This window comes from Anolis sagrei, chromosome X (assembly GCF_037176765.1).
Source record: "Anolis sagrei isolate rAnoSag1 chromosome X, rAnoSag1.mat, whole genome shotgun sequence".
NCBI classification, from domain to species: Eukaryota; Metazoa; Chordata; class Lepidosauria; order Squamata; family Dactyloidae; genus Anolis; species Anolis sagrei.
Window position 1 is genome coordinate 19,922,694 of NC_090034.1, and position 15,686 is coordinate 19,938,379.

General features: G+C 43.1%; 1 protein-coding gene across 1 annotated transcript in view; it reads right to left on the reverse strand.

Moving 5' to 3' along the window:
- Positions 1-3,075: 3,075 nt before the first annotated feature.
- The window catches only part of HS3ST6 (heparan sulfate-glucosamine 3-sulfotransferase 6), a 49,348-nt gene continuing 36,737 nt past the window's right edge, over positions 3,076-15,686 (reverse strand). Inside the window, exon 2 of the mRNA XM_060786557.2 lies at positions 3,076-4,405. Coding sequence (XP_060642540.2) covers positions 3,784-4,405 — 622 coding nt within the window. The 3' untranslated portion in view covers positions 3,076-3,783. The remainder of the gene's footprint in view (positions 4,406-15,686) is intronic.

Here is a 15,686-nt window from a genome sequence, read left to right on the forward strand (position 1 = left end):
GCCCTCTCGATAGATGGCCATCCAACTTCTGTTTCAAAATCTCCAGAGAAGGAGACCCTACCAGGATCCCAGTGAGGCTATATTTAGCTAGATAGGGAAATGACTACAAGGACTGTCCAGGCCAGCTCTCTTCTGCCATGCAAGATTACACAATCAAAGTCCTCCTGACAGATGGCCATCCAGCCTCTGTTTAAAGAGAAGGAGACACCACCCAACTCCAAGGCAGCAGCAGATTCCACTGTTGAAGGGGTCCTACATTTGTTTAGGAAATTCTTCCTAATGTTTACGTGGAACCTTTTTCCAGCCATTTGAACCCATGGCTCCATTGTGTCCTTGTCTCAGCCTCCATGGAAAGGAATTTAACCTAGATTCCCTTCTGTTCCTTTCTATAATTGTTTCCTCTGATCTCAGAAGTCAGTCATTCAGGAAGGTATTGCACCGACTGCATGTCTTTGTGCAAATCTTGGAGAGGCTTGAGAGCCATTTGATCCATGTCATTGCATTCTTTGCTTGTTTAAAATTTCTTCTGGTAAACAAGGCATCTGAAGAGGCCTTGAATGAATCCTGGTTTTGGAGGAGGCTGGAGAGCCCTTAACCATCACCTGGACAAAACAAGCACCCCACGGAGAGGCCCAAAGAACAAAGAGCGGATAAGGCTCTTGAAGGAACTTAAAACAATCTTAACCTCTCTTCGGGATCCCTTGGTCTCCTCCACAAGGATGAGATAGATAAAGACTTTGCACCACGGACATGGGAAAGTGCCTGAATTTTAAAAATTGTAAACAGTTGGAGCCGTTTTGAGAGCGGGTTTTGATTATTTCCCTTTTATTAGCTGCGAGGAGGTCTGGCAGAAACTCTGCAAGGGCCCATAAATACATATCTGCCGACATTAGGTTTTCCATCCGCCAAATCAGTTCCTTTGCTTCATTTGTTTCCCAAATGTCTTGTCACAGGGTTTTATTGTCTGCATGTTTATGGGTGGGCAGGTTTGGGAAACTGGGGATTGCATTAACCCCTTTAGAGACTTTGGACTCTCACCCTAAACAAGCCGTGCGTTGTCTCCCATTTAGGGCTGTTGAGAATTGTTTTCACCACCTTTTAAGGCCAAGAAAGAGGCTTCATTTGAAAAGACATTCCCAAGTTGCTCCCGGTTTATCTATTGTTTCAAAAATACCTTTCATAGAGCTAAAATGGCCCATGTAAGGGGCAAATGCAGGCCCAAAATGTGGCAAATGCTGGCCAAATTTTGCCCTCTGCTGCTATAGACTTCCAAGGCAACTCAGCATGAAATAAATATCAACTATCTCTTTAAACTATCTGTATTCAATTGTGATGCAAAACACAATGGGGCTCCAATGTGTAAACCGTGTGCCATGCAAACAGCTTCTTCCAGTGATTGCTTTTGGCTCAATGAGGTGGTAAATTTGCATTGGGTTTTGCACTGAGCTGGGCTTTAGCACAGCAGGTTAAACCGTCAGCTGCAGTAAATCCCAATGCCCAGTGGCACAATGGGTTAAACCCTTATTCCGGCAAGACTGAAGGCTGACAAGTCGGAGTTTCGAATCCGGGGACAACGGATTGAGCTCCCTCTGTCAGCTTCAGCTTCCCCAAGCAGGGACATGAGAAAAGCCTCCCACAAGGATGGTAAAAACATCAAAACATCAGGGCATCCTCTGGGCAACATTCTTGCAGATGGCCAATTCTCTCACACCAGAAGTGACTTGCAGTTTCTCAAGTCACTCCAGAAAAAGAAGAAAAACCTGTTGACTTATAGGGACATGACACATTTTCATTGGGTGTTCTTAGTCAAGGAAGACTTAGAGGTGGTTTTGGCAGTTCCTTCTTCTGAAATGTAACTTACAGTCCCCTGACAGTCATTGCTGGTCTCCCATCCAAATACTAATGGCCAATTCTCTCACACCAGAAGCGACTTGCAGTTTCTCAAGTTGCTCCTGACATGAAAAAAGAAGTAAATCTTGTCAGTCGAAAAGCTGCCAGTTTGAAGCCTGGGTCAGGTTGAGCTCCTGGCTTTTAGCTCAGCTTCTGCTTACCTAGTGATTTGAAAGCAAATGTGAGTAGATAAATAGGTACTGCTTAAAAGCGGGAAGGTATTCTGAGGCACCCAGAAGTAATGCCGGTGATTTGATCAAAAGGAGGAAGTTATGAACAAAGCTCTTCAACACAGAGATGGAGTAACAGCACCCCTTTGTGGTCAGTACCACAAAACCTCCAAGATGCCGAAGATGGGAAAATCGATATACCTCTATCTATGTATAATTATCTGTCTTGTTTGTGTATAAAACACAAGATTGGAATATAAATACTGTAAATATTGGAATATAAATACTGTAAATAAATAAATTAATAGCCCAAACTTTAAAGAAGGTATTGCAGAAGTTGAGCCTGAACTTCCCCACTGAGTTCAGCACCTTGGATGGCACTTTTGAGGCTATGCCCTGGAGTGGATTTTCAACTCACTTGCTTTATTAATCACTTATTAATTATTATCAATGGTCAACTTCTGTTGGACGTTGATTATAAAGTCATGCTGGCGGACCTAAAGATTCCTATGTATTTGTAGGTCTTCCTGTGTGATTTTGTGGTCAAGTTTGGCAAAAGTTGACCATATGGGCTTCCTGGAAAGATATGTTCTCATGCTTTTTGGGGAGAATATAGCATTTTTTCCATTTTTGTGTCTCTGAAAGTTGAAGCATTATGTATTCAGTTTTGTTGACTTTACCCAGTGAATTCTTCCCTTTGGGTTCAGTTTAAGTGAAGCTTACCTTCTTTCTTAGTCTCGTGACTGTCAGGTCTCAGACAATGGGAATATGGAGAGCTTGGGAAAAATATTTTTTTGGACTACAATTCCCCAAACCATGCAGAACCCTGGAGCCATCAGGACCCAATGCTTTGTTGGCTGGGCAATTTTAGGACTTAACAATCCAAAAAAAAAAAAAAAAAAAAAGGCAATTTCCCCAAACTCTCAGTATCTGCAAAAGAACCCACTGAATTGCATCCATCAATGCCTCCTCCGCCTTTTACATTCAAACACATACGCAAACACATTGGATACTCAATATTTGCCAGGTTTATTTGTATCTGGGCTCCCCCTAGTTGGTTTGCACCCACTTTTGTGTTTTTTAAAAAAGGACAACTTAAATATTTTCCCTTTCTCCTCCGCAAAGAGTACATTTCTCCCCTCCTGGCCAGAGATATAAATTAGAAGGAAGAGGAGGGGGTTCATTCTAGACCCAGGAGCCATTTTCCTTGGACTGTGGGCCCTCCAGCACATGATGGATTTTGGGGCGCCGGGTCTGGTTTGGGGCCTGCACAATGGGGCACTCGGCCCACTTCCCCTCAAAGCCTTTCCAATGTGCAAAGAGTCATAGAATTCCTTTATGAACTTCTCCAGCCAACAGCAAGAGGGGATGGAGCCCCAAAGTGCCTTGTCTCCATGAACTGCACAGAAAACTAGAGGGGTAGCTGCCTTTCATTGAATTGTAGAGCTGGAACCCCTTTCTTGCCAGGCAGGAGGACACAATTCAAGACCTCCCCACAGATGGCCATCTAGCCTCTGCTTGGAAACTCCAAGGGCCATCCAATCCAACCTCCTTCTGGCCAGGCAGGAAGGCACAATCTAAGCCAACCTGAGAGTTGGCCATTCAGTCTGTGCTTGGAAACCATAAGGGCCACCCTTTTTTGCCAGAAGGGAAGACACAATCCAAGCCCTCCCTACAGATGGCCACCCAGCCTCTGATTGGATACCTCCAGAGAAGGGGTCCTTCAATCCCACCCAAAATCCTGCCCTGTCATTTGATAGAACTTCAGGTTGAAAGGTCTATAGAAGTCCTGGAGGCGCTGGACGACTTGGGGGTCAATCTTGGGGTGTGGCCGCCCCTTGGATTTCCCTAGGCACCGGGGCCTGCCGCTGCCGCCTTCAGGCTTCTTCAAGCAGGGGAAGCCCTTGGTCTGGTTGAAGTAGAAGTGCTTGTCTGTCACCAGGCGCCGGAGGCCAAGGAAGTCTTGGACGCGCCCCACTTCCCCAGCCGGGTCACTGACTAGCCGCTCACCGCTGACGAAGAGGAAGCTGGAGACAGGAAAGTAGCGCAACCAGTGCTCCAGGTGCTTGGCATAGATCCCAATGCGTAGGGCACTCCAGGAGGTATCAATGAGGCCCGTGCTAAGGTTCTTGAAGGCCAGCGCCTGGAAGCTGGGCAGGCCCGGGCTCTTGGACAGCGTCTGCGTGTAGTCCGAGATGGCCCGTGTGACAGGGTTGCGCACCACCACAATCAGCTTGGTGTCCCTGGACATGCTGTAGATGCGCCGAGGGGCCTCCTTGGTCACAAAGTAGCTGGGGGTCTTCTCCATGGTGATCTGGCCCTCCGAGGTTCTGGGCATCAGGTTTCTGCAAAGGGGCAGAAAGGGCACCGGTGAGACGCTTACCCCACATTGAAAAATAATAGTAGTAATAATAATGATAATAGTAGTCGTAGTAATAATAATAATAGCAATAACAACAGTAATAATAATACCAATAATAGTGATAATAGTAATAGTAATAATAATAATAGCACAAATAATAATGACAACAACAACAACAACAACAACAACAACAACACTATGTAACATGGTTTTTGTTCCTGGGTTACAAATATCATTTCCTAATTGGTTCTATCATGAAAACATGGAAAAGGTTTATTAAACTGCAAAAACTTTGTTGTTGTCTGCATACTGAAAGGTTAAAAACTCAAATCAAGGGAAAGTTTCATGAGAACCACCACTCCTCTTAATGTTCCTCCAGCAACAGCAGGAGTATCCCTCTGGGCAGCTAAACCAGCAAATCCCAACGGAATGCCCCCCACGAGGGTCTTCCTCCAGGGGCAAACCAAGAATGGACAACTTGGAAGTCCCCAAACAGACTCAGGAGTGGATCAAAGGCAACCTGGCAAAATGGCACTACCTAGAAGAATCCTCGGCATTGTGCAACAGTGGAGCAGAACAAACAACTCAGCATCTGTATGCCTGCCCACCATGCCCTGCCCCATGCACAGAGGAAGATTAAAGCTACAGACAATGCAGTCGCTGTTGCCTGTTTTGGGTCTAAAACTATTTAGCTGCTCTTGATCTCTTTATTTTATCAGTTTTAAATGTATTTATTATGCAATGCTTTTGTTACGGAATAAATAGCCATACCATGCAATACGTATACAATTATCTGTCGAATAGTTGTACTATAGCTGATAAATAGTTGTAAAACAGTTGAGCAATAGCTATAAAATAGATGTACAGTGCCATCCAATATCTGTACCATACCATTCAATAGCTTAGCAATACAACATCTGTCTAATAGTTGTGAAACCGCATTGAGTCGCCTAATCGGGCTGAAAAATGCAGTATAGAAATAAAGCAAATAATAAATAATAAAATAAAATAGCTGCCTTCGATCTTTGCAAAGTTATATAACAGCTGTCAAATAGCATTTCAATAGCCAATGGTGAAATAGCTATACAACACAATTACAATACCACGCAATAACTTTGTGAGAGTCATGAAGTACCATAAAAAGACTTATCCCAGGATGTGAAATAACATTTCAATTGCCATTTTGAGAGGGATTTTAGTGGAAAATGGGCTTGCTATGAAGAGGAAGTCATCCATGGAAAGATTTTTCAGATGAAGTCAGGGGTCGCTGTGGGGTTTAGTTTGAATATGTATATAGTGTATGTATTGATTTTAACTTTTTTTAAATGCCCATGATATTTAATTCTAATGTTTATATATTTGTAGATTTTAAATTGTACCAAAATGTTTTTAATATAAATGGCTTTGAGTCTCCTTGTAGAGAGAAAAAGCGGGGCATAAATAAACATAACAACAACAACAGCAATGGAGAGGAATTTGGGTCCCTGATCAAAGTGAAATAGCTTCTCAATACCTAACAGTCAAACAGCTATACAACAGATGTGCAATACCAAGAAATAGCTTTATGATAGTTGTGCAGTACCATGAAATAGCTCATCCCATGATATGAAATAACATTTCCATAGCCATTTTGAGAGGGACCCTAGAGGAAGATGGGTTGGCTGTAGGGAACTGAGATAGGAAACAACCTCATTTCTCTTCTCAATCGGCGAGTCATATTTGGGAGAGGTTGGCGACCCTGGGTTTCATTATGAGTCAGGATCGATTGCGCATCAGGGGCCTTCATTAGGGCCAACGTGGCGCACAGTTCTGCCTATAATAACCTCTAATGGCTCTTTCTAGGAGCAGGTGCCACGGAAGGAGAGCAACAGACCTCCGCCGCCCTTCTCTCTCGCTCCCTTCTTCCCGAGGCGCCCACTGAGATCAAATGGTGTCTTCGACCAGCCACCCCTCGAGGGGACAATTGATCCACAACAGCAAAACGATGGTGGAATTGAGGAAAGACTGGACATTTCAATCCAAACGGAATAATGTCAATGGATTCATCTGGTCCTGGATGTTTTCCTGGGGAAGACGGCACCTGCTTTATACATAGGAAGTGAATTGTCTTGGCAGCCGAATTAATGCCATCACTGGGTGCATCTATACTGCAGTTTGACCACATTTGAACAGCCGCATCTAGTATTTTGGTGGGGTCTCTTCTAGTTGGGAATGATTCAATGACTCATTGGGTTTGCAAGGCCTTTCGGAATTTTTGCCAAAGGTCTTGCAAAACCACAACTGTGTTCACTTTCTTTTGCAGCAGCATCACACACACACACACAGACACACACAGTGTGCCCATAACACTGACGAAAACAATATAGAGGTTATAACAGTACAGCTTAGTAACATAACCATTACTTCTATGTACAAGACCCTATATAAAGAGTTTTGTTTCTCCTCTTCTGAGAACTTGGACAGGCACCAAAGGATGGCAATAATTGGTGCCTTTAACAGCCATAGCAATGTATGGGGTGATGCTCAGGAGGATAAAAATTGAGAGTCTGTCCTCTCCAGGGCTGAATTGCACAAACTATTGCTTATTCATGATAGTAAGCTCCCCCCATCCTATGTATTGATTTTAACGTGGGAAGAGACCTCATGGGCCATCCAGTCCAACCCCCTGCCAAGAAGCAGGAAAGTCGCATTCAAAGCATCCCCGACAGATGGCCATCCAGCCTCTGTTTAAAAGCTTCCAAAGAAGGAGCCTCCACCACACTCTGGGGCAGAGTGTTCCACTGCTGAACAGCTCTCACAGTTAGGAAGTTCTTCCTAATGTTCAGATTGAAGTTTGAAGTCACTGTTCCACATCCTAGTCTCCAGGGCAGCAGAAAACAAGCTTGCTCCCTCCTCCCTGTGGCTTCCTCTCACATATTTATACATGGCTATCATGTCTCCTCTCAGCCTTCTCTTCTTCAGGCTAAACATGCCCAGCTCTTTAAGCCACTCCTCATAGGGTTTGCTCTCCAGACCCTTGACCATTTTAGTCTCCCTCCTCTGGACACATCCCAGCTTGTCAACATCTCCCTTCAATTGTGGTGCCCAGAATTGGACACAATATTCCAGATGGGTTCTTGTGGGTTTTTTCGGGCTATAGAGCCATGTTCTAGAGGCATTTCTCCTGACGTTTCGCCTGCATCTATGGCAAGCATCCTCAGAGGTTGTGAGGTCAATATTCCAGATGTTTTCTATCCAAGACAGAATAGAGTGGTAGAATGAACTTCCCTGAATCTAGACGCTATACTCCTATTGATGCAGGCCAAAATCCCGTTGGCTTTTTTTGCTGCCGCATCACATTGTTGGCTCACATTAACTTGTTGTCCACAAGGACTCCAAGATCTTTTTCACCTCGACCTCCTATTTGTGAGTGACAGCATTGTGCAACAATGGTCTAAACTGGTGGGATGACCAATACCAAACGCACAGCATCGGCTGATAGTATGCCAATTCTTTCCAACTTTAAGACCTCAGGAAGTTCAATTTACACAAATTCAACTTCTGAAAGGCAGATTAGACTAAATTCTCAGATATGTTAGAAGACAAGATCATATTGGTTGCCCCAGTCCCTGAGGAACAAGAGTGCTTTATCGACATAGTAAAAACCTGCTCAGGGGCTTCTATCCCGAGAGTCTTCAGAACACACTACTACCACTATTCACTTTTCTACATAATCACCAGACAATTGGATACATTTCTGCCAACGATTAACAAGTTTTCTGAAACCGTCACGGAAGAAGTTGACACTCTGTTTTCACAACCAGCATCTCACAGTTCTCTCAACATCTTCATCAGAAGCATAATGATGTCCCCGCAGATCTTCTTTCACATCAACACAATCAGCATAAACAGCTTGCATTCTCTGATGAATCTCCTTTGGGGTGACACCTTCTGCTGTCAAGAATTCAATGACTGCATGTTGCTTAAGTCACATTGACCGACCGTCTGCACAGGGTTCCATACTTTGCACAACCGTTCAATCCTAAGGCTTCCTGACAAAATGGAACTGTAGAGGAGACTGAATAAGCCAGTACCTGCCGCATACCAGTACTGCCATCTGTTGAGGAGTTACGAAGGTGGAAGCATTACTTTTCATTCAACCCTTGTATTTAAAAAGCAAACTCTTCAGGCAGCGCAAAGCATTCTGTCCTCCATCTCTAAAGCCAACAAAGAGCAGTGGATAAGCTGCAGGGAGAGGTGAGTAATACATTCATTATTATTATTATTATTATTATTATTATTATTATTACATTAATAATAATAATAATAATAATTGCATTTGATTTTTGTGGCCTCGACTCTTGCTTATGAATCTCATTTTATTTGTCGCAAATTTTCTAACCTCAGTCTCCTTTTTTTAAAAAAAAACAACAACACCAACGCAGATTAACTTCTGCCTCTCCATCCCTCAATTCACACGGTCAGCCTCCATAAAGGCATTTTCAATGAGGTCCGGAGGCGGCTGCTCCCTTTTTCAAAAGGCGGAGGCGTGACAGGCAAAACTCCCCCCGAAAGGCAGATTAAAGGGGACAGACCCTTTCTTGTCCAAAAATGTAAAACAGGCTGGAAAATATTATCAAGGGATCCAGGGCGGAGAGATGGCCGTAGATTTATCCCCTGGTCCCTGGAAAGGCCAAAGCTGGCGGATCTGCATTTCCATTGTTCTCTATCTGCATTTGTCAAATAAAAGGAACAAGGCACCTTTTGTGGGAAAGGGAAGGGAGCCCTCTCCAAAGGATGAGAGGGGAGCTCAAATGTTCTTTTCCAGGCAGCGGTTTGGTTGCAATAAAAACACCGGTACCTCTTTTTCTTTCAATGGGTTCGGTGTTCAGTCTGAACTTTAAAAGGAGCTCTCCTAGAGGTTGGGCTCTGTCCTCCTAATGAAGATGTCCTTAGTGTGGATATACACACACTAATGTCATATGATGCAATTTGGAACTGCAATACAGAGATCCATCCATAGTCCAAGGCAGAGCTTTCCAAACATTTCACGGTGGTGACACACCATTTTCAGGTGTGCATCATCTTGGATGCTAAGCAGGGTCAGCCTAGGTTAGAATTTGGATGGGAATGCTGCCATATACAGTGTTCCCTTGCTACTTCGTGGTTTGCTTTTAGCGAACTCGCTGTTTTGCGGGTTTTTGAAAATATTAATATAAAATATTACATCCAATGGAGGACAGGGACCCCAGAAGTGTGGCGGCCTGCTTCACAGCGGGGAAGGCCTGCTTCCCTGGCCTCCACAGACCCTGGAAGTGCGGTGGCCTGTGGTGCGGTGGAGAAGGCCTGCTTCCTTGGCCTGCTGCTGCCTGGCCTGTCTGCGGAGGCCAAGGAGGCAGGCAGGTGCCCTTGGGATGGTCCGGGAGGCAGGTAAGGAAGCGTGGGTAAGAAAATAATACATAAAATAATGCATAAATATTAAAATTAATATGGCATCCCTACTTCGCAGATTTTCACTTATTGCAGATGGTCCTGGAATGGAACCCCCGTAATAAGTGAGGGAACACTGTAATGCAATTTAGAATTCATTACACAAATCCAGCCATGGTCTAACACAGCAATTTCCAAGTCAATGACACCGCATTTTCCGACGTGTATCATCTTGGATGCTAAGCAGGGTCATCCCGGGTTAGAATTTGGACGGGAACGCTGCCACATAATGCAATTTGGAATTCATTACATAAATCCAGCCATGGTCGAATGCAGCAATTTCCAAGTCAATGATATTGCATTTTCAGATGTGTATCATCTTGGATGCTAAGCAGGGCCAGCCCTGGTTAGGACCTGGATGGGAGACTGCCAATAGATCCCAGTGTTTCGGAGGAAGGAGCTGTTGGAAATCACAACCTTCCAAGCCTCCACTATCTTGTAAATGTGTATAATAGTTATCCTATGACGCAGTGGGTTAAATTGCTGAGCTGCTGAACTTGCTGATCGAAAGGTCGTGGGTTGAATCTGGGGAGCAGGGTGAGCTCCCGCTGTTAGCTCCAGGTTCTGCCATTCTAGCAGTTTGAAAACATGCAAATGCGAGTAGATCAATAAGGAAGGTAATGATGCTTCACGCAGTCATGCCAGCCATATGACTGGAGGTGTCTACGGACAACACCGGCTCTTCAGCTTAGAAATGGAGATGAGCACCAACCCCCAGAGTCAGACACGACTGGACTTAATGTCAGGGGAAACATTTTTAACTTTTATTGTATGTACATTTTGGTTTGCCAGTTTGACTGTATCTCTTTGGTGTAGGAGAGGCTTCATTTTTGTTATATAGTATGTTTTTAGACCTCAATGGAGGTGGATTGCGATTTGCCTCCTTTCAGACTTCAGTGAGTACAGCTATACAGTATGCTTAAAGACATTGGACTAATGGACTGGTATGCTGAATATATACAAGAAGTTTTGTTAGTAAAACTGAGATGTTATTTTTAAAGAAGACTACTTTGTTTTGTCTCTTGAGTGCATGTTTTAAACAAGAGGGCTTCAAGGGAGAGTAGATGGGTAACTTCAACTTCAAAGAAACAACCATCCTCTGCTAATCCAATATATTTTTTATCCGTGGCAGTTTAAAGACATGGCTCTTCAGTTTAACAGTTGAGCTACCTGTGTGCCAGTACATGAATGCTTATGAATATCACTTGTTCAAAGGGTTGACTTCTAACAAGGTCAAGCTTTTCTTGACTTGCAGTTTTCAAAAGGTGGTCTCCACATGTTCATGGAGATTAGCATTTGCCAAATGGATGCGACATCATTTTTACCTGTTCAATAAGGTTATGGTGAACTTATTTCCAATAGGTTATAGAATTTCCAATAGAAACTGGCAAAACCCCCTCTGAGGGCCCTTCCAGACAGGCCCTATATCTTGGGATCTGATTCCAGGTTTTCTGCTTTAAACTGGATTATATGAGTCCGCACTACCAGATAATCTGGGATAAACAGAAAACCTGGGACTGGATCCTGGGATATAGGGCCTGTCTGGAAGGATCCTTAGTCTTCCTTGCTTAAGAGAATCCCAGCAAAATTCACGGGGTCTCCATTTATTGACTTCACAGCACACGTAATTGGGAACAGGGCGGAATATTTCCCTTTATCTGCTGAAATCTGAATTTAATTAGCAGGAAATAACCCCCAAAACAGAAACAGAAGGAAAGCCATTACGTGGGGGCTAAGTGCGAGCAGCATTCTTCTGCTATCCTCTCCAGCCTTATCCTTCGCTAATAGTTAATTAAGGGGTTTTTTTAATGAGTGGAAAATACTCAAAGGACCTTTGTGGCTGCTAGATAACGGGAATTCGGAACAAAACCCATTTGCTTCGGGGGAAAAACAAAGAAAGGAGACAGAGATTTCTAGTTCTTCTACTTCCACATTTGTAAAGTATTTTATATTTATTCCCCTTCCCACCAAAGCACAATCCTTTACATCTCCAGCTCAGATTCAATTTGGATTAAAGTCGTTGCCTGCGGAACTCCCCGACACATGAGTGCAGCTACACTATAGAATTAATACAGTCAGAAGCCCCTTTAAGTGCCATGGCTCAATGTTGTGGAATGATGGGAGTTGCAGTTTCATGAGGTCTTTAGACTTCTTTGCCAAAGAGAGCTGGTGCCTCACTAAAATACATCTCCAGAAGGGACAGAGAGTTTCATTTATGCTGACGATCATGCCATCACTGCTCATGCAAGGAGCTTTGAAATGGTTGAACAGAAGCTCTCCAAAGTTTTAGGTGCTCTTACTACCTATTACAGGGGAAACCAGCTGATTCCTAATCCACCTAAAATGCAGATGTGTGCTTTTCATCTTAAGAGCAGACAATCTTCTCGAGCTCTGAGGATTACCTGGGAAGGAATCCCACTGGAGCATTGCAGCACACCCAAATACCTGGGAGTCACTCTGGACTGTGCTCTCACTTACAAGAAGCAGCTTGAATGTCAAGCAAAAATTGGATGCTAGAAATAATATCATATTAAAGCTGACTAGCACAACCTGAGGATCACAACAAGGCACAGTAAAGACATTTGCCCTTGCGCTTTGCTATTCTGCTGCTGAATAGGCATGCCCAGTGTAGAATACATTTCACCATGCTAAAACAGTGGCTCTTAATGAGATATACCACATTATCACAGGATTTCTACACCCCACATCACCAGAGAAATTTTACCGTTTAGCCAATATTGCACCACATGACGTTAGCCGGGAAGACAGTAATGAAAGGACCAAGGCAGTGACATCTCCGGCCCATCCTCTGTTTGGATCTCAGCCAGCTTGCCAATGCCTTAAATCAAGAAACAGCCTCCTAAAATCAACAGCGATACTTGCAGAAACACCTCAGCAAGCGAGAGTCCAAAAGTGGCATGTGAAAACCCAGTCAGTGGCTGAGTCAGCCACCTCAATCAGTGGCTGAGACCGGATGAGAAATCCCTCCTGGGCACACAGGAGACTGGGTGACTTGGAAGGTGATGAATAGACTGTGCTCTGGCACCACGAGATGCAGAGCCAACCTTAAGAAATGGGGCTACCAAGTGGCGAGTGTGGAGAAGAGCAAACCACAGACCACGTACATTATAACTGTACCCTCAATTTGCTTTGGACAGGATAAATAAATCTCCCAGGATTCCATAATTTTGAGCCATGATGGTTAAAGTGAGACCAAACTACATTCAATCTCCTATGTAGATGCATCCAATGCTTAGTAGGAGCCTGGATGAAGCAGTGATTTTTGTGAGAGAGGGGGAAATTTTTGGAAAAGCAAAGTCATCCGGAGCGGCAATTAAGAAAAGAAATCTATATTAATGCCATGCCTTCATTAGGCAAACTCAAAGGTCAGGAGGAAAGGGGGAGAAGCCTTCAAAACCTGTGCATTTTATGACCTTTGAGGTTCCCCCCAATTAAGGTTTTGCCTTAATCACAAATTCAGAACAGTGCATTTTAAGGAGAAATTCACTCCAAGAAGCATTTGCATGCAGAAAATCCCCACTTCTCAACGCATTTTGTGCAACCTTCCTCCCTATGAGCACCAATACATATAGAAGTAAAATACTACGTATAATCCTACCTTCGTTCTAAAAATGACTAGGTGCAAAACATCAGTTGTGAAGTAGCTATATAATATCTTCATCTGTGAAATAACTTCCTAATAGTTATTCAATAGCTTTGCAACAGCTGTCTAATAGCTGTGAAAAAGCTGTTCGGTATCTATCTAACATAAGAGCGGTAGAATAGCTTTTCAACAGCAGTGTAATAGGTGTGAAATAGCTGTACAGTAGCTGACTAATAGTTGTCCAATAGTTTTGCAATAGCTGCCAAACATCTGTACAATAGATGACTAATAGTTGTACAACAGCTGTACTATAGCTTTCTAACAGCTGTACAATAGCTTTGCAATAGTGGTCAGATAGCTGTGAAATAGATGTATAGTTGCTTTATAGCTGTGAAATAGCTATTTGCAATAGCTGCCTAAGAGCTTTGCAAAAATGTAAAACAGCTTTGAAATAGAATTTCCATAATTAATAGTTGGCCACTGTGAAATAGCTATAAAGTAGATAAAAGGCCGCTAAACAATACCATGTATTAGCCATACAATAGCTAATAGTCTCACAAAAGCTGCCTTAGATCTTTGTAAAACTGTATTACAGCAATGCAATAGCATTTCTATAGCTAACAATTGCCTAATAGTGGTACAATAGATGCTAAATAGCTCTAGAATACATCTACAATACTATCCAATGGCTTTATGATAACTGTACAATGCCGTACAATAGCTGTAAAACAGCTTATCCCAGGAAGTGCAATAGTATTCCATTAGCGAATAGTTGTACAATAGTAATACAATAGTGTCACAATAGCTATAGAATAAAAGTACAAAACCATCAAATAGCTTTATGATAACTGTAAAATACCACGAAAAAGCAATACAATAGCTGTGAAATAGCTCCTCCCAGAATGTGAATAGCATTTCAATAACTAATAGTTGTCCAATAGCAGAGTGATATAATTGATGTGAAGTAGTGATACAATGGATGAACAGTATCATCCAGTAGCTTTATTATAGCTGTACAATGCTATAATAGCTATACAATTTCTGTGAAATGGCTTAGTCCAGGATGTGCAATAGCAGGTGGTTGTTAACAGGCTCCATGTTCCAAAGGGAGCTTGTTTAGTGCTGAAGGAGCCTCCAGACTTTCTGGATTTCTTCTATAGTAAAGCAACATGCACCCATGTGTGCCTATGGGCGGTGCATTTGTGTGTGGGGCTCTCAAAGGAGCTGCGTCTATCCTCAACTCCTTTTGCCGCTAATTGAAGCGAACAGAGTTCAAACAGTTGGAACAGTTGGCGTTCTTGAGTCAACTATTGCTGCGCCAGAGGTCACAACCTGGAAGCCGCTAATCACAACTGTGAACACTCAAGCAACAGGGGAAAAGTAGCCGGCTTATGAGGGTAGCGAGCTGAAATTTATTTTCCTCTTCCGGCTATTTGCTTTAAAGATCTGGAAGGATTTGGAGGGGAAGGAATGCTCCTGCCCTTGACCCAAAGCCAACATGATTTCCAGCTGGAGTTATTTGCATTTGGGCTAAACCATTCAACGACTTGTTATTAATAGGGGATAATAGTGAACCCTATTGTAAGGAAGGGCGCCTGTCCCAAGAGCAACATGGAATAGCACTGAAGGACCTAGAAAATGCTTAGAGAGGACAAATTTTGTCAGACATGGAGGAAGGAAACCATGGATAAGAGCAAATCCTAGGAATTGAAGGGTAATTCGTGGGATGCCTTCTAGAGAAGTTGGTATCCCATGAAACAGATGTTGCACTCCAGGCCTGGAACACACCTATGACCACCGCACCACACAAGTCCAGGAATATACGCAGTTTATTGTAAAACATAAAAGCATATTAAAACATGAATAAGAAAAGGAAGATATATAATCCAAAAAGGTTTTGAAACAGGTGATAACCAAACAACAATCCAAATGTTTCATAAAGTTCCAGAGATGACAAAGTCCAGGAACAGCCAGAAATCACAGACACAGGATCAGTTCACAAGTAAGGTGTAACTAGTAAAATTTGGAGTATATGAACAGGAACATAGAAAACTTCCAGGATATTAAAATCCAAAACAAAAGCTTGATTTGAACCAGGAACAATAGAACTCAGGGTAAGCTTCTCACTCTAGCACAGTGTTGCCTGAACTACCCTTAAAGCAAACAACTTATTGTTTAATAGGCAGGCATC